The 24067-nt window shown below is 34.7% G+C and overlaps 1 protein-coding gene across 3 annotated transcripts; it reads left to right on the forward strand.

Moving 5' to 3' along the window:
• The first annotated feature begins 3834 nt into the window (after positions 1-3834).
• On the forward strand, positions 3835-23623 carry LOC132281746 (LEAF RUST 10 DISEASE-RESISTANCE LOCUS RECEPTOR-LIKE PROTEIN KINASE-like 2.1). 3 transcript variants are annotated; one of them, XM_059783421.1, is made up of 3 exons: positions 3836-4903; positions 21150-21185; positions 22324-23623. In XM_059783421.1, exons 1-3 carry the CDS (start codon positions 4261-4263, stop codon positions 23430-23432), a joined length of 1788 nt encoding a protein of 595 aa, XP_059639404.1. In that variant the 5' UTR covers positions 3836-4260; the 3' UTR covers positions 23433-23623. The 3 variants fall into 3 exon arrangements, with proteins under 3 accessions (XP_059639405.1, XP_059639404.1, XP_059639403.1); XM_059783420.1 differs by lacking the exon at positions 3836-4903 and adding an exon at positions 6106-9685; XM_059783422.1 differs by lacking the exon at positions 21150-21185 and having other exon boundaries at positions 3835-4903.
• The last annotated feature ends 444 nt before the right edge of the window (positions 23624-24067 follow it).

Consider the following 24067-nt stretch of genomic DNA (forward strand, 5'->3'; position numbering starts at 1 on the left):
TCCGACTTCCTCAAATTGTGCCAAGATTATCCTTACCCTGTTGAACCACGTCATATTTCATTATCTTTGATAATGAAATATTATCATTCTTATCCAATGGAAATATCATCGTCCAAAAGTCGAAGAGGTCTAGCGGCTGGTCAACACTTAGTTGCCTCTATCGTTAGGTCAAGGTAGGCTAGGTTTATTTTTCCCTATTAGTTGCCCCTCATTCCTAAGCTTGTTCGTCTAGCTCTGGGAATGTGATTTTTTTTTTTTTTTTGCCCTGGGTGGGGTTGCTGTTCACATGAATAATAATTTTTTTTTTTTTGTACCCTTGGGTACTCTTCCCTTGGGTAATGTTCCCGTAGGTACTCTGCCATTGGGTAATGTTCCCATAGGTACTCTGTCATTGGGTAATGTTCCCTTGGGTAATGTTCTCGTGGGTATTCTGCCCTTAGGTAATGTTTCCTTGGGTACATGATATTTATTTACTATCTCTTATAGTATGGGGATATTGATTACGGGATTCATTCAGCCTGGATCCTTTTAGTATAGGACATTTTATTTACTATCATTTATAGTACGGGAATATTGATTACGGGATTCATTCAGCCAGAATCCTTTTAGTACATGACATTTATTTACTATCCCTTATAATATGGGGATATTGATTACGAGAATCATTCACCCCGGATCCTTTTAGTACAAGACATTTATTTACTATCCTTTATAGTACGGGGATATTGATTATGAGATTCATTCAGCCCGGATCCTTTTAGTACATGACATTTATTTACTATCCCTTATAGTACAGGGATATTGATTATGGGATTCATTTAGCCCGAGTCCTTTTAATACAGGACATTTATTTACTATCCCTTATAGTACGGGAATATTAATTACAGGATTCATTCAGTCCGGGTCCTTTTAATACAGAACACTCGTTATCATCCCTTGTAATACGGGGGGTAGTCGTCTCGTCTCTTTAGTAAATGAAAGAAGTATTAATTATCTCACCCTTCTATGTAGAAGGAGTAGTTGGCTTCTTGTCCCTTTAATAAGGGAAGAATGTGTTGTTGGCACTTTAATGAGATAAATAGATTATTATGAGCTTAATATTACCATATAGGTAGGTAACTGAAAACGTAATATTTTATTGCATAGAAATTGAGTGTCATCCATCCCAGTGGTGATGGTGACTTTATTGGAAAATAAAATAACACGTGAAATGATGAACTGAGATGCCCCCAGTCTTTATTCTAAATGACTTGATAAGGCTAATTCCAGCTGTGAGACAATTGTTAGTCGGTATACTTATTTGAGTCCTCCTCATGATATGTCTTATCGCTTTGGCTGAAGAATGATCTCTTATAATTGGTATCCTTTTCATTCCTGGTAAGAGAGGCCGACCTCTTCTTGTTATTTCCTTCCTTTCCCTTCCGTGCATTCATGGCGTCTTCAGCATTCATGTGTTTCTACATTCTTATCAACAAATCTGCCATGCTGGTGGGAGGTTCTTTTGATAAGGAGAACAAGAATCTGGAGGTTTGGAGTCTTCTTATGAAAGCGGCCAAAGCCACCTTATCGTCCACCTCTTCTACCTATAACATCTCTGTGTTAAATCGGGTGATGTATTCCCGGATTGACTTTTCCTTCTGTTGCTCCACGGTAAGCAGGTAGGTGGCCGGCCTCCTATGTTTTTGACCTGCAATGAAGTGGCTCACAAACTGCTTACTCAGTTTTTCAAAGGTGTTGATGGTTCTTGGTTTCAGCTTATTGAACCAAACTCTTGCCGATCCTTTAAGTGTAGTAGGAAAAGCTCGGCACATGATTTCATTTGGTACGGCGTGTAAATGCATAAGAGCTTGAAAGGTCTCCAAGTGATCGAGGGGATCTTTAGTTCCATCGAAGCTTTCGAACGAGGGCATCCTGAACTAGCTAGGCAGGGGGCTTTTCATAACGGCGGGGCTGAACGGCAAGTTGGTCCTCTGCACCAGGTCATCTATGGCGGCATGACCTTTCCCTTTCATACCCTGCATTACATCTTCCATTTTCGCCTTGAGATCCTCGATCTGTAGGTCAAATAGGTAACTTTCTCTATTTTTTCCTTAACACGGAAGGTTGTGCCTGTTTAAGGTTGGGGATTTCGCAGAAGCGAAGAAGGAGGTTCTTTGTGTCGGTTTCCGACTTGGCTTTATTTTGCCTCAAACTTATGAGGAGGATCGTTTCTCGGTCCTCCTCGTTTTCTCCCCTATCATTCAGATTGGGAGGATATGGGTCGGACAATTCTTGTTGAGGTGGTGGTCCCGCTGGGATAAAATGTTGCAGGATCTCTGCATTTTGCTGGATCAACTGGTCCATACCCTGATTCAGAGTTTGGACCTATAGTTCTAACGCTGCAAGCCGTTCCTGGTCATTCGGGACGTCTGGGTGTTCATTCGACCCTTCTATTTAACTGGATCCCTGCAACGATGTTTCTTTTCTAGTTACCATTCCGGACCGCAAGTGCATATACCCAACCGAGTAATTTATTGATTTAAGGGACTCGTCGTTTCCCACAGACGGCGCCAATTGTTGAGGGTGAAATTCACGCGGTCTGATACGACATCGTTTTCCTGCAAAGAAACGAGTAGAAGATCGATAAACCTTGACGGTACCGGTATGGTGCCTACCAAGAGCTCTCCGACGATCAAGTCAGTCACCGGAGGTTTAAAAGAAAGGCAGGGATTTAATAATAGTTTTTGTCGTACTTTTATTGACTGGTAGGATCTCATTCTTATAGTCACTCTCCCTCAAATCATTTGTGGGATTAGATGAGATCCGCTCGTGCGAGATCAAATGAGATCCGTTTGTGCGAGATCGAAGGAGATCCGCTTATGCGAAATCAGGGTAGATCCGTTTGTTGACAAATTTGTCGGGAATATGATTTAACCCTTTTGACTTCCTCAAATTGTGCCAAGATTATTCTTACATTGTTGAATCACGTCATCTTTCATTATCCTTGATAATGAAATATTATCATTCTTATCCAATGAAAATATCATTGTCTGAAAGTCGAAAAGGTCTAGCGGCTGGTCAACACTTAGTTGCATCTATCATTAGGTCAACGTAGGCTAGGTTTATTTTTCCCTATCAACATATTTAAACACAAAAATATATGATTGCTTATACAAAATATAGTGCCATGGGATATGATTACTATATATTTTTATAAGTATATGTTATGTAACGACTAATTTCATCACTTAATATGATATTGTTTGTTTTGGATCCGAATTGCTACGATTTTGTTCTTGAATTTTATTCCAAAATGCCTCTTATCATTTGGAGTGACACACCTATATATATAATATTTTTACTTTTCTTATTCACGTAATGTAGAATTGTGTAAATGTAATTTGTCCAGTATAATAACCTGTCAATGAACGTGTTATCATATCCAATAACCACCGAGCATGGTGTAAAGAAAATTTCTTAGAGATCAATGTGTAAAAGATCATTTTTGTATATATATATATATATATATATATAATACTGATCAGCAACTAGCCACGGGTTTGTTGTGCAATAGATTTTATTTTATTTATTTATTTATTATTATTTTGTTAACAAGCAAACAAATATTAATGAGAGAAATGCAGACCAATCAACATTCTCATAGAAATTGTTAGGAAATTTCCCGGACCTGAAAATTCAACACAAGCAATTGTCCAAGAGATTCGTTTCCCACGTAATTGTTCATAGGCATGCATATCTCATATTTGCTCTTCCCAGTTCGGAATTATAAATACTCTTTTTTCATCATTATAAATACATTTGTCAAATATCAAAACCGTCCAAATTGTTTCGCAAATCTACAGAACCGTCCAAACATTATTTATTCTCCTCTTCCTCTCAAAAATTCCCAATATTATTTTAAAAATATTATTTATCTTGTTGTTGGTAAACACTGGCCTGATTAACTAAATTTTTACTGGGTTCATGCTTATTATTATTGTATAACACTTCTATACATAATCTTCACCCAACTATTTGTTGAGTATTTCACTCACAAGTGAAGAAAAGAAAATTAAAATTATATGGTGTTGGTACCGGAGAATCACTAGTGTTATTTGTTAGTGTTTAGAGTCAAAATTGAAACCGGTTTTGGTTAAGAAAAGAAAACTAAAACTATATGGCTGGAGTACCGATGAATTGCTAGTTTATTATTCACGGCCAAAATTGAGACTGATTTTGGTTACGTATAGTAATGAGTAAAAGGAAAACTGCAGTTGGAGTATGTGCGGTGACGTTAATATTAGCTACCCGTTTTGGAAAATAGACGGCATCGCAACTGATCACTGTGGTTACCTGGGCCTCGGCATCCGTTGCTCGAGTGAGAAGGCCGTCCTCCACCTCCACAACGACACTGCTTACCACGTTCAAAGAATAAATTATGACAATAATACCATCAACCTCGTCGACAGCTCTGTTACCACCGACCCCAACCCAACGTACCCCAGGGAGCTTCAGAACCTTATTCTTGACAGTACAGTTCCATTGTTTCACTCCCAATTAGATTTGGATCTCAGTTTTTACTTTAATTGTGAAATTCACTCTTTAGATACAGGTCATCTTCCTTGCTGTGGATGGGGTGGGAATAAGTCCTATGTTTTTGTGGCGGGGAAAGAGCCGGATGGTGTGGATTGGCGCGATGACTGCAAACATAAAGTGGTGACAAAGGTGTTGAAGTCGGAGATCAACGAATCTGATTTGATCAATGGTTACGTTGAGGCCATCAACAAGGGTTTTGTGTTAGATTGGGGGAACGCGAGAGAGTGTAGGACATGCAAGGAGTCTCGCGCGCTCTGTGGGTACGCGAATAATGAGTTGTCATGCTTTTGCTCCGATGGCCCTACGAAAAGAGAACTCTGCAAAAAAGGTACCTACTACCTACCTTGTTTTCATTATATTTTATAAATGTCTGATTAAAGGGGTATGTTGATTAAATGGGATGGACTACTAGCCATCTTCTATATATTGCGAAGTCTTTTTAATCATAAAAACACGGATTGGATGGTTGATCTAACCAATGATCAACACCTGCCTTAGCTTTCATATGGGAGGGGGCTCTAGTACCCCATAATTAGTGGCCATAGAATATGCAATATATAAAGTGCTAGTAGGTGGAGCAAAAGGTTAATGCAGAGGCACCGGAACGATACATAGATGTGTGTGAGAGAGAGAGAGGCCCTTCAATTACTACTCCTTGCTGGTTAATGAAACAAGAGTTAGTACATTAAGTATGGTTAGGAAAATAGAGGGAAATTTAACGGTGTAAATATTTAGGACTATTAAAAAGAATATATTATGGTTTCTTCTTGATTTGTCCTTTATTTAAAAATCTTATATTCAACTTTTCACGTAAAATAAGACTTTAAGGGCTTTGGACCCCTTACACCACTTTCATATAAAATATTCATTTACCAAGTCAATTATAAGTGTCTAGAGACTTGGAAGGAACAACCGGAAACACAACTATTTTAAATATTTCATATACTGAGTGGCCTTCTTCTCGAATACATACAAATGATAGTAATGTTTATGAGATATTATATACTAATTCACACACACACACACACACATATATATATATTTATTTATTCATATTATAACTTGAATTTTTGTTTTTCACTTTTGAAATTATAGATAAAGGTTATAGCAAAGCTAGCATTTCAATAAAAAAATTATTAAATGAATTTCAAAAAGAAAGGATAATATTTTTTACCTAAAACAAAAGAAAGGATAATATTAAAACAAGAAATTGTTAATAGGACTTATCGGTCTTTAAAAGTAAAAAATAAAACTAACTAGTAATTTTGCCTTTGATTTTATGGTCAAGTCCTCCTTTTGCGTGTTTTAGTGGGTAAAGTGTAAATTGGTAATTGAATAATAGGTTTAAGTCGACTTATAAACTGTTCAAAGTCAATGGCTTCAGACTAGTACTGTTTTTGCATTACATGGATGGATGGAGTTATTCTTCATCGTCTCTCTCTCTGACTAGTCGGATTTTGTCGTAATGCAATATCTCAACATCTTTCCATCTTCCCCTCTCTTCTGAGCGATCTCCATCTTCCTCCTCCCAAAATCTGTAGAAGCCTACTATGATTTCTACTCAAATTGCAATACTATATTAAATGGAGCTTCGTTAATTATCAAAGACAGTATATCAATTGAGAAATTATTAAATGGCGGTACATGATCAAAATCCAAATTAATTAAAATTTATCTTACTCTTATTATAATATTCTTGCAAGTCTTTTTTCTAATCTCGGAGATTTGATTGAAATTACTGGTTACCAGCTAGCAGTGTCTTTTATTCCAAATAACTAATTGGGCCGGTTGCATGTAATTTTAGATTGACATTGTCAACAAAATTGACTGTTTCTTTTCCCCCTTTCATAATTTCATAGGCCCCATGGAACAAAACCATTCATGATAAAAGTCCTATCATTCATGGCTCCATTTCATATAATATTGGACTGCGTTTCTTTTTTATCACACTGTTTGAAGTTTGCTTTTCTACTTTATAGCAATTTATTTAGTATACAATTCTTAATTAGGATTTTGAAATAAATAATAAATAAGATAAATTCCACTTAGATCCTTCTACAATTTTAGTTACCTTCTAATTTATGTAACAGATTTCTCTTAGCTTTAGGTATTTAATGGAGACAAACATAATTTATTGATTTTAATAGCAAAAAATTGATAGAACATCAATTTTGCCTTTTTGGTGTCCGAAAACAAATATTTCATGAGCAAAATAGTAAAATAGATAGACCGTCATTAATAAGTTACACTGGTTTGAAAAACTTAGAAAATATAAGTGAAATTTATTTTTATAATAAATATAAGAAGCATGATTCTTATACCGAATAACTGCAGTAAATTGTTAGATCTACTCTTTTAAATGGTCAATTATGTAACAAATAAGGAAGTGGAGTCCTCCGCTTAGTTGTGTTTGGTATAAATATCTAATTAAAAATTATTGGATTACACAATTCACTATAAATGTTCAGTATAAGTATCACTACTCAAAATATAAAAAGAAAAAGAAAAAAAAAAGAAAAGAAAAAAAGAATAGAACTCAATCTTTGGCCGAGATGATCCGACGTCTTAATTCAGGTTCATAATTTGACTTACAAATAAACAGGTCTATCTGAATTTTCAGCTTCCCGTCCAGCCCCATAACTATTTCCTCCTTGATGGTGAGGAAAACAATTGGATTTAGACTTTAGAAGGATTTTACTATATAGACCACAGTAGACACCCAAACATGATTTACTGGTCGGAGTCACGTGAACAATATGATGGAATAATGTTCTTCAAGAAAAGTATATATATATATATATATTTTTTTCCGGCAGCTAGAAAAGTATATCTGCACCTATGATTGGAGTTCTGAAATTTTATTCCACTGCCATTTCAGAGTCAAGATAATGGAAAAGTCAAATGCACTGTATTGAACATATTACTTTTAAAATTTTAAATTAAAAGATATCTAGGACAGAATTAGCCCGTGATCAACTTTATTATGGCCTAGATAGTTTGGGATATAATTTTCATTCTTTTTAGTCCAATCCCATTTATTTATTTACTTATTTATTTTTTTTGGGAGTAAATGATCCAATCTATAACTTAATAAACTCTAGAGAGATTACGGTGTTGTAAAGTGGAAAAAGGCTTTGTCTTATTGTCCCTAATTATGATTCTAGATTGGAATTCTCTTTTCTTTAACTACACTAATTACGAATTTTCCTTATTAGGTTAAAAAAAAAAAAAAAATTTGACCTAATTTATGTATTAAAAGGGACCATATTACAATAGAATTAAGTTTGGATCTGGATGGGCTAGCTTGACTTGGAACTAGTTTAATAGCGTTTCTCAATTAAGTAAATAAATCAATCTAAGGAGGTTATAAAATGAGTGTCATAACTCTGAAACATTTTAACAGTGCATAGGAAGTGTTAGGGGCGCACAAATATGCCATAACACTTGGAAAAACGGAATCATAACCTAACGTAGACTTCTTAGATGAGGGTGTTTAAGAGTGTATCAGAAGAGATTGACTTGATCAATTTAACTTTTAGTATTATTGATAATTTATATAGTTTTAAATTCATTCAAAAGCTTAGACTAGGCTTGTTTGGTTCAGAATTTTTTTTTACAAAAAAAAAAAATAAATATAAAAAAATTATACAAAAAAATATATGTTTGGTCAACAGTTTTTAAAATTATTTTTTGAAAACTAAGCTAGAAAAGGTATGGTTTTGATAGTTTGATCAAAATGAGAAAATTATACAAAAATTTATTTGGTTGGTAGTTTCTAAAAATTATTTTTTAAAATTTTAATTTAAAATTTTTGTAATTTTCTTTATTTTTGAGTTCTTGAGAAATTTTTTCCAAGTAACAAACTAAACTAGCCCTCTGTTTTTTAAAAAATTATTTTTTATAATTTTTTAAATTATTGAGAATTGCTTTCTAAATAAAAAGAAAAAAGAAAAAAGAAAAAGAAAAAGAAAATAAAAATTCGGTGGCGGAGAATTTGTACGTGTCAACAGCATGCCATGAATTCAACTTAACAATTTTCCAAGCAACAGTTAATTAGTCATCCATATCAGCAGCCATCTCTGTCTCTGTCTCTCTCTGAAAATTCTAAATAAATTAAGTTCACGTTTCTTTGTCAAAGCAAATGGGCTGGTTTATCTGTTTACATTACATCAGGACAGAACCTTCCCATCTCTTTGTCCTTTTGAAAGGCCCTCAACTCATTAACATCAATCAATAACCCACCAACCCACACCTCCATCTCACCAAATTCTCTCTCTTTTTCCATTCATGAATCATGATATTTTACAAATGTATGCCCAACTCTTCTCTTTATCCCTCTCTCACTACTGCTCCACCATCTTCTTATTATTATTCATCACCACCTTCTCAACATCTCAATCTGAAGACCATGAAATGTTCTCGGAGTGCAGAAATCAAACCTACAACTGTGGCCAAAACATAAAAGGCATAGGGTACCCTTATTGGGGTGATGGACGACCCCAGTACTGTGGCCATCCACTGTTCCAGCTCAAGTGCCAAAACAACGACTACCCGGTTATAGACATCGATGATCATACCTTCCGTGTACTAGGGATCAACTCATCCGGTTACACCATGACTATGGCACGGTTAGACCTATGGTATAATCACTGTCCTCAGACATTGACTAATATAACTTTGAACACCACCTTCTTTGGCTATCCTTCAACTGTCCGAAACCTGTATTTATTCTACAACTGCACCTCAAATTTTACCATAGACTTCGTGAGCAGGAACAACTTCACATGTGACTTCGATGGTTCTAGTGAAAGTAACGGCTTTTACGCGGACGAGTCATTCTTGAGGATTCAACTGAACGGGAATGACGGGACCTCATGCGAAGATGGAATTGAAGTTTCGGTTCTCAAGACGAGTTTGGACGGACTTTGGAATGGCTCGGTGAATCTGCAAAAAGCTTTGAATTTAGGGTTTGAGGTTATCTATAATACAGACGATTTCCAATGTGCGGCGTGTGAGACCTCCGGTGGGACTTGTGGATTCAATCTTGCTACGCGCGAATTTGTCTGCTTTTGTCACGACCAGCCTCACCGTCGAACTTGTCAAGACCGTGGTATGCAACCCCCTTTGATTTTCATGTTCACTAGGTTAATTTTTGTGTTAGCATTTTCATCTCTAGCTTTAGTATTTGGTACTGATCGATAGGACTGACATCGAATAACTAATTATTTGTTTGAATTCCAAACAGTCAAAAGAGAGAGGGGGGGGGAGGTGAACCCATTACATCACACTCTTCTCTCTTTCGATTGTTCAGAGTTTGGACATCCAATTCGTATCTTTTTAATATTTCATTGTTTTATGAAATGTCCCCGTTAAAATGAGGAAAGATTGATTTCTTGATTTTTAGTAACCAAGAAGTTCCATCAGATGTCATGTTTCTGCACTATGTGATTGCTGGTTGAAAGTTGATAAAACTGTGGTCACCATTAATGTCAATTGAAGTTTAGGCTTAAGTTGCTTCACCCTTTCTTGGACCATAAGGAAAGTCAAACTGGTTGAACAATCACGAAGTATCCAATCTTGTGAGAAACTATGAATTAGTTGTGGGACCCAGAAAATATGTATTTTACAGTTCCACGTCTACCGTTGAACATGTCAACAGTCAATGGATTAATTATGCGTGTGGAATATTTCTCTTCAGGTCAAGGTGAGCCTAAAACACGTCCAAATGCTATGTCTTAAAATGTGAATTTACCAAGAGGGTTCAAATTTTCCTCTGCTGTTGCTGTCCAACACCTAATGAGAAAGATAGGTGGAGAAAGGGGTATCTCTTTTCTCACTTTCGGTTCAACCAACCCCAACTCAGTCAGTAGTATTCCAAAAGTCATACTTATCATCATCACTCAATTTATATATAGTCCTCCCATGTCTTTTTCCCTAAGAAATTCTCCAATTTGTCACCTATGAGCCATAAGCTCAATGCTGTAACTTCTCTCCCCTTTCCAACGAGAGGTAAGGAGTTCCGTCTGTAACAAACAAGCTCAATGCTGTAACTTCTATCCCCTTTCCAATGAGAGGTAAGGGTTCCGTCTGCAACAAACAATTTGTGAAATATGTGTGAGTGTTTTCCTAACAGCTAAAAAAATCTTGTTCATAGTTTGAATCCCAAAAAGGGCAGTTTGGACATTCATATTTGAACCATGATGTCATCATTACAAGTGGATGATGCATTCTGGTTATTTACATACACATGTTTTTGTTCATTAGACTAGTGCATGTCCCCAAAATAAAATACATAATCAGATTAGTTTGGAAAAAAATCTCACTGGGATAATCTATAAAGTCACATATCCCTTGAGTTCGTTTTGGCTTTATAGATGATGGAAGCCATGGCTCACTTAAATTTTAAAAGGTAGCTCAAGGAAACATCTTTGATGTTGCTTGAACCATAGTTTGTCTGTTATGTGGGTAAGTACAGCTTTTTCAAAGCTCTATTTAGATACTCAAACAAACCTTTTTCAAAGCTCTATTTATATACCCAACAAAAAAACAAGGTAAATCTAAAGGATATACATAGACTGCAAGGCTAACTTATACCAACTACATTGAATTTTTCTCCAACTCCAGACTCCTCTTCTCCTTCTCTGTTTTCCTCTGCCTTCCTCACTCCTACAACCCCAAATGGATCTTCATGCCTTCTTCATACTCAAAAGATTTTTCCGTATTTTTATCATTATCAACATCTTCACCACCTTAGAAGCTGAAACTCTATCTGCAGACTTGAAATTCGCGGCTTGCCTGCCTCATTACTGTGGTCATGGACCTAATATAAACTACCCCTTCTATATTTCTGACCTACAAGAATCCTACTGCGGAGCCCCAGGATTCGAGGTAACCTGCAATGACCATGTTCCGATCCTAACAATTTCTGATGATGAGTACTTCATCAAAGACATTTTTTACCCAAATCATTCACTTCTCTTGGTCAACACTGCCCTCTATGATAGTGCTGATACTTGTCCAACTCCTAAACATAATTTTAGCATTGATCACACTCCATTTAGTCAGGGTCCTGCTTATTGGGACCTATTCTTCTTCTACAACTGCTCTGCACCTGCTGCTGATTACATGACATATTCCGTTGCTTGTATACCTGTCCATTTGCGCTGATTATTCATGTAACAGATTTCTCTGATCTTTTAGTTACCTTCTAATTTATGTAACAGATTTCTCTGATCTTTAGGTATTTAATGGAGACAAACATAATTTATTAATTTTAGTATCAAAAACAGCTTATGAAATTTTAGGAGATATAATCTGTTACATAATTTATCAAAAACAGCTTTTGAAAGGCCCTCAACTCATTAACATCAATCAATAACCACCAACCCACAACTCCATCTCACCAAATTCTCTCTTTTTCCATTCATGAATCATGATATTTTACAAATGTATGCCCAACTCTTCTCTTTATCCCTCTCTCACTACTACTTCACCATCTTCATATTATTCTTCATCACCACCTTCTCAACATCTCACTGTGAAGACCATGAAATGTTCTCGGAGTGCAGAAATCAAACCTACAACTGTGGCCAAAACATAAAAGGCATAGGGTACCCTTATTGGGGTGATGGTCAGCACTGTGGTCATCCACTGTTCGAGCTCAAGTGCAAAAACAACGACTACCTGTTGGCTATAGTTTCAACTAACTAAATAATTTCTAAGTGAAAAGAAGAGAAGAATGAAGAAACAAATATTTTTCTCTATTGTATTGAACTCTTTGTTGTGTTGATATCTTGACAACAAATCCCTTACACTATATATACTATTCTCCTATAGGCCTTTGAACTTTCCAAGACAATTCTCAACCACACACATGATACATGCACTCACTTGATACATGTACACTCTTGATACATGTATCCACTTGATACATGTACAATAACAGATGCATGAATGAACATATACATGAATGAACATGGCATTAATTAATCTAATTTTAACACACCCCTTTTAATGCCATGTTGAGACACCCAACAATTCTCTAAAGTATTCAAACTTATTTTTTTGAAGTGCTTTGGTAAAAATGTCCGCAACTTGGTCTTCTGTCTTATAATATTTGAGTTGAATCTCTTCATTCTCTACGGCTTCTCTAATGAAGTGATGCTTGATTGCAATGTGTCTTGTGCGACTATGGAAAATAGGATTCTTTGTCATAGCAATTGCAGATTTGTTGTCACATAAAATTGGAGTAGCTTCTCTTTGCTTCTCACCAACATTTTCAAAAATTCTCCTTAGCCATATTGCTTGTAACGCTGCCAATGATGCTGAAATATACTCAGCCTCGGCAGAAGATTGTGCCATCGTTTCTTGCTTTTTAGATGCCCATGAAAATACACCCGAATCAAGAGAGACATATCATCAACACATCCGGCCCAATCACTATCAAAAAAACTAAACAACTTTGCATCAACATTTTTCTCATACAAGATGCCAAAATCAAGTGTACCTTATATATATCTCAACACCCTCTTTGCAGCCCCAACATGAATTTGACTTGGATTGTGCATAAACCGAGATAATAAGCTTGTAGCATACATGATGTCAGGTCTTGAATATGTCAAATATAATAGACTTCCAACCAAGCTTCTATAGAAAGATGCATCTGCTTCTTTACTTCCATCTTCTTTCATCAATTTTTCATTCACAACCAAGGGAGTGCAAACGGATTTGCAATTCAACATTTTAAATTTTTCAAGAAGAGTTTTTGTATACTTCTTTTAACATATAAAAACTCCTCCTTCTTTTTGATAAATTTCAATGCCCAAGAAGTAATGCAACAAACCCAAATCACTCATTTCATATTTTTTCATCATCTCTCTTTTAAAATCATTGATCATTTTTTCATCACTACCGGTAAATACCAAATCATCAACATAAAGAGAAACAATAAGAATCCCAGTTTTACCTTGTGTCTTGTAGTAAAAGGTTGGTTCACTTTTGCTCCTTTGAAAGCCTCTTTTGATGAAGTAAGATCAATCTCACTATACCATGCCCGGGGTGCTTATTTTAGGCCGTACAAAGCCTTCTTTAATTTGTAAACTTTCTCTTCTTCTCCTTTTGCAACAAAACCTTAAGGTTGTTTTACATAGACATCTTCTTTCAAAACACCAACTCAAACGGGTAACAAGTATTTTATTATTTTTATTGGTGTTGTCATTGGTCCACACACATCGGTATGAACAAGCTCCAATGGTGCTTTAGCCCTCTATGTCTTCTCTTTCGGAAATGACTCTCGGTGATGCTTGCCAAGAGCACAACCTTCACAAACATCTTTCACTTCTTGTATTGTTGGCAGCCCATACACCATGCTATTTTGTTGTAAATTATTTAAGCTTTGGAAATTCAAATGCCCAACTCTTCTATGCCAAAGCCATGACTCATCAACAACATCCATATTTAAGGCCATATTTTTTTAACATGAAAAAGTGAGAAGAAAGCTTATATTTTTGCCCATCTTGATTTTTGCTACAATATGATTTTTTCCTCCCTTGTCATAAATTTTGCAAAAGTCCTCATTAAAATGAATGGAGTACCCATGCTTTACAAGCTGTCCAACACTTAACAAATTTTGCTCCAAATCCGGAACAAGTAACACATCCCGAATATGCTTTCTTCCTTTTTTTGTCTCTATGGCAATAGTACCTTTTCCCTTTACTTGGACCAAGGCACCGTTTCCCATCCTCACTTGAGAATTTGATGAAGAATCAATCTCCAAGAATATATTTTTATCTCCGGTCATGTGGTTACTACACCCACTATCAAGAAACCACACATCATCCTTTTGTTCCGATGTCGTGTGACAAGCATAAAACATGCTCGCTTCACCTTCTTGCTCTTCGGAAAAATTAGTTTGCTGATTTGTTTTCAACCGGTAATCTTTTTGAACATGTCCAAATTTCTTGCAATTGAAACATTGAGGTTTTCCCCGAAACCAACAATTTTTGTCAACATGGCTACTTCTCTTGCAATTCCACAATTTTATTGAGTGGACTCTATATTTCCACTTCTCTCAAAATTATTTCTTCCTCTTCCTCTTGAATTTCTTCCTCTTCCTCTTCCGTGTCTTCCACCTCTAGAAGATTCACCTTTGGATCGATCAAAACTTGATGGGTATTTTTCTTGATTTTTGGAACTAACATTGAGCTTGGATTGAAAAGCACTTTCAATTGTCTTTTCGGAGCGCCTACTCAACCTTTGCTCAAATACTTTTATGGAACCCATCAATTCTTCAACACTCAAGTTTTCAAGCTTTTTAGTCTCTTCAATAACAACAACAATAGAGTCATATTTTTCTGGCAAACTAATTAGAATTTTTTCAACAATTATTTGATTAGAAATTTCTTCCCCATAGGTCTTCATTTGATTTACCACTTCCATAAGTTTAGAAAAATAATCTTTCAACAACTCCATTTCTTTCATCTTCATATTTTCAAAATCTCTTCTCAAAGATTGGAGTTTTACAGTTCTTACCTTCGTGCTGCCTCTATACTCCTTCTCGAGGATATCACATGCCTCATTTGCTTTAGAAGCATTGATAATTCTGGGAAAGATTGTATCAGCAACTCCTTGTTGAATCAAGCCTAAAGCTTTTGCATCTTTCTTCTTATGATCTTTCAATTGTTGTGTTTGAGCATTCGTCAAAATTGTTGTATCCTCCGGTTCATCATACTCATCTTCAACATAATCCCATAAATTATATGAGAGAAAAATGGTCTTCAACTTCACATAACAAAAATCATAATTTTCCCTATCAAAAAGGGAAGTGTTGATTGATGGGTACCTTGGTTTTGATTGCTTGTAGTCGCTATCACGATCGATCTTTTTCGGATTTTGTTTTCCCGTCAATAAGCTTCACGCCCAGTTTACTCTTGATCGAAATCAAGCTCTGATACTCCTTATGTTGGCTATAGTTTCAACCAACTAAATAATTTCTAAGTGAAGAGAGGAGAAGAATGAAGAAACAAATATTTTTCTCTATTATATTGAACTCTTTGTTGTGTTGATATCTTAACAACAAATCTCTTACACTATATATACTATTCTCCCATAGACCTTTGAACTTTCCAAGACAATTCTCAACCACACACATGATACATGCACTCACTTGATACATGTACACTCTTGATACATGTATCCACTTGATACATGTACAATAACAAATGCATGAATGAACATATACATGAATGAACATGGCATTAATTAATCTAATTTTAACATACCCGGTTATAGACATCGATGATCATATGTTCCATGTACCGGGGATCAATTCATCAGGTTACAACATGACTATGGCACGGTTAGACCTATGGGATAATCACTGTCCTCAGAGAATAAGTAATATAACTTTGAACACCACCTTCTTTGGCTATCCTTCAACTGTCCGAAACCTATATATATTCTACAACTGCACCTCAAATGTTAGTACTATAGACTTCAGGAACAACTTCACATGTGCCTTGGATGGTTTTAGTGAGAGTAACGGCTTTTACACGGACGAGTCATTCTTGAGGATTCAACCGAACAGTATTCTCATGCGAAGATGTGCTTGAAGTTTCGATTCTCAAGACGAGTTTGAACGGACTTTGGAATGGCTCGATGAAGCTGTAGAAGGCTCTGAATTTAGGGATTGAGGTTGTCTATAATGCAAATGGTTTCTAATACGCTACGTGTGAGACCTCCGGTGGGACTTGTGGATCCAATCTTGCTATGAGCGAATTTTTCTGCTTTTGTCACGACTAGCCTCATCGTCGAACTTGTCAAGACCGTGGTATGCAACCCCCTTTAATTTTCATGTTCACTAGGTTAATTTTTATGTTTGCATTTTCATCTCTAGCTTTAGTATTAGGTACTGATCGATAGGACCGACATCGAATAATTAAATTTTAAATAATTATTTGTTTGAATTCCAAACAGCCAAAAGAAAGAGAGGGGGAGGTGAACCTATCACACTCTTCTCTATTTCGGTTATTCAGAGTTTGGACAACCTATCCCCATTCGTATCCTTTAATATTTCGTTGTTTTATGAAATGTTCGGATTTTAAAAGGGGCAAGATTGATTTCTTGATTTTTAGTAACCAAGAAGTTCCATCGGATGCCATGTTTCTGCACTTTTAATGTGATTGCTAGTTGAAAGTTGATAAAACTGTGGTCACAAAAATGTCAATTGAAGTTTGGGCTTAAGTTACTTTACCCTTTCTTGGATCATAAGGTTCTTTTTGGTTAGGCAGAAATAAGTAAAAAAAGAAAAAAGATAGAAAGTGAACTGAATAAAAAGAAAAGAGATTTTATAACATGCATTTGATTAGCATGAAAATTTATCCAAGAAAAGTATAAAAAAATATTAGTTTGTTAGTCTAGATAGTCTGAAAGTGAAAAAAAAAAAAATGATTATGCATACCAAAACTACCCTTATGAAGTAAAATGATGGATTATTAAATTCAAATATATACAAGTAATTGTTTATTTCATTTTTATTATTTATATTTAGAATAAGTCTTTATAATATTTTCTTAACTAAAACTATTTTTTAGTTTAAGATAAACAAATTAAAAAAAAAAATAAAAAATTAGAGATGAGGAGGATATAATAGTGTTTGGGAGAAAAATCAAATATTTCACCATATATATAAATACATATATATATATATACACACACACACACACATGAATTATGAGTGGCTAGAATTGCAACATATAACAGACAATTAAAAAAAATTAAAAATTCTATTAAGAAACATGATCTATTTTGAGTAATTTTATCCAAATTATCATTGATATTCTGCATATATATAACGGTAGAATTTACATTATTCAGAATAAAAGTTATTTTGGAGAGAACTTTGCACTATTAAGTTAATGGGTAAAATAGGAATTGCAAATAAATAAGCGCTTCTTTCACGTGAAAATAAAATTTTCGCCTGTTTTTGTTAGAAAAATGTTGAGGAAAAATAAGGGAAACTAAATTTTCCATTAAGTTTCCATTTCTATCTATTTAAACTCTAAAGGTTTGTTTGGTTAGCAAGAACTAGCTAAAAAGGAACCAATGGGGCCAGTCGCCTAGCGGTATCAGCCTTTCACTTCCCAAAAGGAGGTCCGGGGTTCGAGTCTCAGAAGAGACATGTGTGTCTGACTACCAACTAAAAAAAAAAAAAACTAGCTAGAAAAGAAAAAGAAAATATTTAAAAAATTTATGCATTTGGTTAGATGGAAAGTGAAAACTTTTGAGAAAACTGTTGTGAATTTTCCCCAAAAAATTTCCAGTATAAAATACGCGAAAATTTACTTTCTCGTAAAACTTATCCACTTTATATCTTAGTTTCCTCTTGTGCCCTTGTCAGTTATTTCTCACCCTCACTCTTCTTTACTTTCTTGATTTCTCCATATTTCTCTCCTTGATTCTCTTCACGCTTTAGTTTGTCACAAACTTTACGCAAATGTAGATTTCTTTCTGTAAATTGATATAATTCTAATTTAATTATTTATGTTTTTATATATGCATAAAAAATTAATTTTTTATTATTATTTTGGTATCAATCATTAATAATGACTGAGATAGAGTGGTAAACATACATGTTTATTTTACTGTTGGTGTTGTAGGCGATTGGGATTCTTAGTTTGATTGGGAACTTAAGCTCTCCAGATTTGGGTTTTACAATTGTTGTGTCCGTTAAGGACAAAATTTAGATATTAATGGAAATAATTATATTATTATTTTTAATAATATATTATTTTACTTTCCTTTTATTTTATTTTATTTTTCTTTGTTAAAAATGGATATAAACAATTAGGTATAAAGTGGTTCATCAAACACAATTTTATTTTATTTTAAAATATTTAAATTCCTAAGGGTAGTTTTGGTAATAGAATCAAAATTTTTTTTTTCTTTTTTTTTTTTTTTTTTTTTTTTTTCCAAACTAACAAACTGATATTTTCTCATAATTTTTTTGAAAATTTTCCCTTCTGACCAAATGCACACTGGAAACTTAATTTTCTTTTCATTTACTTCACTCTCACTTTTTATCATAAATTTCTATCTAACCAAACGAACCCTAACAAAATTTAAAAACTTAAAAAAAAAAAAATTTCCTTTCTTTTCTTTTCCAGCTATTTTCACCTAACCAAACAAAAACATAAGGGCCTGTTTGGTGCTTGTTTCCAAGTGTTCTGTATTGCTCTCGGGCCGCTATAGTAACCCATTTTGAGTCCACAACATGTTTGGCCCGCTTTGTTTTGTTCCCAACAGTAGCAGTACACTTTCAATATTATGCCCAAAAGCTGGAACAACAATTTTGAGTTCTATGTTGTTCCAGACCCCCTTTTTTTCACTGTAGATAATAATAAATTTTTTTTTAGGGCAAATCATTTTAGCCTCCCAATCGCCTCCGTCTCTATTCTCGTTCTCAACTCTGGAACTTGCTCCCTCTCTGTCTCTCTCTCCAACTGCAAACACAAAATCTACAAGGATCATAAGTTCAAAACCCGCCTCCATCTCTATTCTTGTTCTCAATTCTGAACTTGCCCTAATCGCCTCCCAGTGGCGATTTCACGGCAAATCATTTCAGCGTCCCAATCCCTTCCATCTCTATTCTCGTTCTCAACTCTAAACTTGCCCTAATCGCCTCCTAATGGCGATTTCACGGCAAATCATTTCAACCTCCCAATCGCCTCCATCTCTATTCTCGCTCTCAACTCTGAACTTGTCCTCTCTCTCTCTTTCTCTGCAAATGTAAACTACAAAATATACAAGAATCAATTGCCGTCTCTCTCCCTCTCTGCAACTGCAAACTACAAAATCTACCAGAATGGGTTTCATTTCAAATTGAAAACCCATATCGGCATATCATTTCAGATTGTTCAAAACCCATATCGGCATATCATTTCAGATTGTTCAAAAAATCAAAACCCATATCTTTCGGTTTCCATCAACCGCTGTTTCAATGTGTATGGGTTTCCTTTTGTGTGTATGGGTTTCCTTTTCCTTGTGTGTATGGGTTTCTGCTGTTCCAGTATGGGTTTCCTTGTGTGTTTGGGTCTCTAACTCTCAAGCTTGCCCCATCTCTCTTTCTCTCTCTCTCTCTCTCTGCAACTGCTAACCAAATCAACTAATCAAGCTCTGTAATTCTTGTTTTGCAAACTAATCAAGCTCTGTAATTAATTTAATTTAATCATCCAAAAAGAAAAAAAAATTAATTTCTATTCCAAAATTCTCACTCCAAATTTTCGTTTCAAATATGTTTTGTTCTTATTTCAAAACACTACACTACAACACACTTGTTCTTTTCTAAGCTAAAACAAAACACTATAATGCACAACACTTCCCAAACGACCCTAAGAAAAGTCAAAACTGATTGAACAATCACAAAGAAATATCCATTCTTGTGAAACTATGAATTAGTTGTGGAACCCATAAAATGTGTATTTTACAGTGTCCTCAGGTCAAGGTGAGCCTAAAACATGTCCAAATCAGATTAGCTATGCCTGAAAATGTGAATTTACCAAGAGGGTTCAAATTTTCCTTGCAACAGAAGCTGCCCTAAACCTCTGGTTCCAGCAACTTCACCAGTCAGCATCAATTCACGGAGGAGTACGTATCTACATAGACCCACACACATTCACACACACACACACACACATATAGATATATATATATATATATATGCATCTTCCTTCCATTTCCAATATATGTGGGTACCGGGTAGTTCTTACAATAGATCATACTAGTTTCAAGAGGAAGATAATGCACCACCATTCAATTAATGAAAGGTGAAATTAGATGGAACTCTAGCTCTTAGTTAACTAACAAAGCCTAATTGACTTGGTCAGACACCTAGTTAGTTGTGTCCCCACCTTAATTATTTATCCCAAAGAATGGGCTGATTGCATCTTGCTTTCACATTGACACTGTGAACAACTAATTACGACTATTTCTTTTCTTCAAATTAGTTACCTAGCAAATTATTCTCATGTACGTTTTTTACCTTTCTCTTTCTTCAATCTTTTCAATTACATGATCATTTCACTTATTATATTTAATTTTTTTAAATTATTTTTAATAACCTCATCTCATATTATACTATTTTTTACTACCCTTTCCATCTTCTACCGCTAGTTCATTGCACCTACCAGTTAAAGTCCCTATGATCCATATTGCTTTCCAAATTTTTTGTGACTTTGTTTGGTGATATTTATTATTTGATTGAGAATTTATCAAAATGATTGGTCAAAGGTGTTCAAGAGCTCAAGATGCGTCCATAATCAGCTTAGCCAGGACTAAAAATGCGAAATTATTCTTTTATTTTTCCTTATGATGTAACATTATTGGGTAAATTACCAATTCAACTTTTAAGAATTTATTTATGTCAACATTTTCAATTATCCAAACACATTTCTTTTTTCTCGAGCTGCAACCTGCCCATTAAAAGAATTAAGAACCAATTGATATGATTTATGCCCCATTTGATCAGTTTCTTTTACTTCCTTCAAGCTCTTGCTGATTACTCCAATGTTTTGCTGCAGGTAATAAATTGACCATGCGACTGAAGTTGATAATAGGTACCATACTCTCTAACTACATTTGAAAAAAAAAAAAAAAACGAGATTATTAAAATTTCTCCAAGTGACTCTTGTTTTATGTTAGTTTTAAATATATAATATTTTAAAATTGTATAAAATTGCCCCCACTTCAATTATCATTAATAAAAAATAATATTTACTCTCCATCCAAGACTTTCTGTTATTGGACACAGAGTCTCTTTGAACGTCCCAATTCTACAACTTGTATCTCTTTTACCATTTCACACTTACTTTAAGTCGGAAATAAGAAGAGGGAATTATGCAAGTATTCCTTCAATATATTTCTTGACCTTAAGCCAATAAGAAAAATCGTTAATACTGTTTTTTTAACCCAATCTTACTTTCTGTGAAGAAATTTTTTATTTTAGATTACAAAATAACACAATAAGAATTTTTTTAACATCTTTGCACATTAAATTTTCTAATAATTAAAAGATGATATAATATTGTAATTTAGTGAGTCTTTCTTATAAATAATCATGCAAACGTTTAAAACATAAAAACATTGAATAAAAGTATTACTAATCAATATCCAAGGGACTGCTTGGTTTAATTTTTTGAAAATTTAGTTATAAAAATACTTGTTTCAAAAACACTTTTTCTGTCTTCCTTAGCTTTATAGCACTGTTTTCATAAAACCAAACCAAACCAAACAGACCCAATTTAAGTTTTTATATTTCTATTTTGAAAAATAATTGACATTGTTCAACGTTGTCCCCACTGAATTGAATTTTTCGCCCTGTCACTGATTTTCCAGTGGGGCTACTTGTGACACAAAATGATCTTAGAGTAGAAGGATATAGTCACATTTTCTAAGAACAAAATTTGGATTCTTAACCATGATTTTTTTCCCGTGGAAATGTGATTTTTAATCATGATTTGAATGTCAATCAATATATAACTAAAATGACAAATAATCAATGATTAATGGATCATTTCTAACTCTAAAAGTTGAAAGAATTATACCTTTAAAAATGTTGAAAGTAGAGTTTTTTTTCCTTAAGATTGTTCAATTACCAATACCACGCTTACGTTGCAAATTTTGAACATTAATGATCATTTCTAATTTTTCTTTTTTTCTATATCGGATCACTAACCACCAAAGCTCTAATTACAGGAGTTGTTTCTGGCGGAATTGGAATGCTACTAATGAGTATCATTATCTGCTACACTCGATCAAAGACATATTCATATAGATCAATCATATTCTGGAGGAAGCAAATAAATGATAATCGGAATTTTGAGGCCTTTATTAGAAACTATGGATCGCTGTCTCCAAAACGATATAGCTATTCAGAAGTCAAGAAAATGACAAACGCTTTCAAAGATAAACTTGGTCAAGGAGGATATGGTTGTGTGTACCAAGGAAAGCTAGTTGACAATCGTCTTGTGGCTGTGAAGCTTCTTGATGCATCCAAAGGAAATGGAGAAGATTTCATCAATGAGGTTGCAAGCATTGGTAGGACTTCACATGTTAACATTGTCACTTTTTTGGGTTTTTGTCTTGAACGAAGCAAAAGAGCTCTCATTTACGAATTCATGTCTAATGGATCTCTTGAAAAGTTTATATATGGTGAAGGTCTTTCGAAGATCAATGGACATTTGGGCTGGGAAAAATTATATCAAATTTCAATTGGAATAGCTCGAGGACTTGAGTACTTGCACCGTGGGTGCAGCCAACAGATACTGCATTTTGACATAAAACCTCACAACATTCTTCTTGATGAGGATTTTTGCCCAAAGATCTCTGATTTTGGACTTGCAAAATTGTGTACCAAGAAAGAGAGCATTATATCAACGTTGGAAGCTAGAGGGACGATAGGATATATTGCTCCCGAAGTGTTCAGTAGAAACTTTGGACGAGTATCTCATAAGTCCGATGTTTATAGCTACGGAATGATGACACTAGAAATGGTTGGAGGAAGAAAGAATGTCGATATTGGGGAGAGCCATACCAGCCAGATATATTTTCCACATTGGGTTTATAAGCGCCTTGAGCTAGACGAAGAGCTAGGATTTCAGGGTGACATGACAGAGGAAGAAAATGAAATGGCAAGGAAGATGATATTTGTAGGGTTATGGTGCATACAGACTGATCCCTCACAAAGGCCATCTATAAGTAGGGTGTTGGAAATGTTGGAAGGAAGCATAGAGGCCCTGGAAATTCCACCGAAACCCTACTTATATTCTCCTTCAAGATCAGCAGCAGAATCTTCTACTACGTGACCAATGCTTTAAATTTTTGTTAAAATTATTTATCATCCATTTTGTCTAGTCATTTGCTCACAAATATAACAGAGCATATTATGACAAGAGTCTGGTTATGAGAATCAAATCTTGAAGGCCATGTATACAGCTTATTGCACCATATAAATTCTGTATTTTTAACAGACGGAGAAACTCTCTTGTTCAATTCTCCATGTATTCAGCTTGTTGCACCATAAAAGTTCTCTATAATTTCAAGATACTAACACATGAACAATTCTAACACCTAAATCATCGTATCTTCAATTGTTACTCTGACACTATGATTTATTAAATATTTGAATTGATTTGTGTGTGTCGGTTTTGAGATTAAAAAAATAATAATAATAATAATAATAAAAAAAAAAAAAATTGTAAATAGAAGAAGATAACAAAGCAGAACAACTTAATTTCTACTGATTGAAACTCCTCTGAATTCAAAGATGCAAACTGGGATACAGAGGGACCCCTAACAAATCTTTTTCGAAAACCACTCTGAGACCTGAAGCAGCCTAATGGACTTGTACAATAATATTATAATAGAACGGTACCTTATGAAAGATTGGGTCGAGGAATGCTGCAAAGATTAGTTCACATGTTAGACACCAGTCTTGCCC

The sequence above is a fragment of the Cornus florida genome, unplaced genomic scaffold (genome assembly GCF_030987335.1).
Source record: "Cornus florida cultivar Cherokee Brave unplaced genomic scaffold, ASM3098733v1 CherokeeBrave_3.0.0_Hap2_Chr11, whole genome shotgun sequence".
Taxonomy (NCBI): Eukaryota; Viridiplantae; Streptophyta; class Magnoliopsida; order Cornales; family Cornaceae; genus Cornus; species Cornus florida.

Excerpts from the sequence above, each read along its gene's own strand:
- LOC132281746 (XM_059783420.1), top strand. The coding sequence starts at position 8,863 with ATGAATCATGATATTTTACAAATGTATGCCCAACTCTTCTCTTTATCC. Across the intron at positions 9,686-21,149 it reads TCGAACTTGTCAAGACCGTG|GTAATAAATTGACCATGCGA; the intron begins GTATGCAACCCC and ends GTTTTGCTGCAG. Across the intron at positions 21,186-22,323 it reads GCGACTGAAGTTGATAATAG|GAGTTGTTTCTGGCGGAATT; the intron begins GTACCATACTCT and ends CTCTAATTACAG.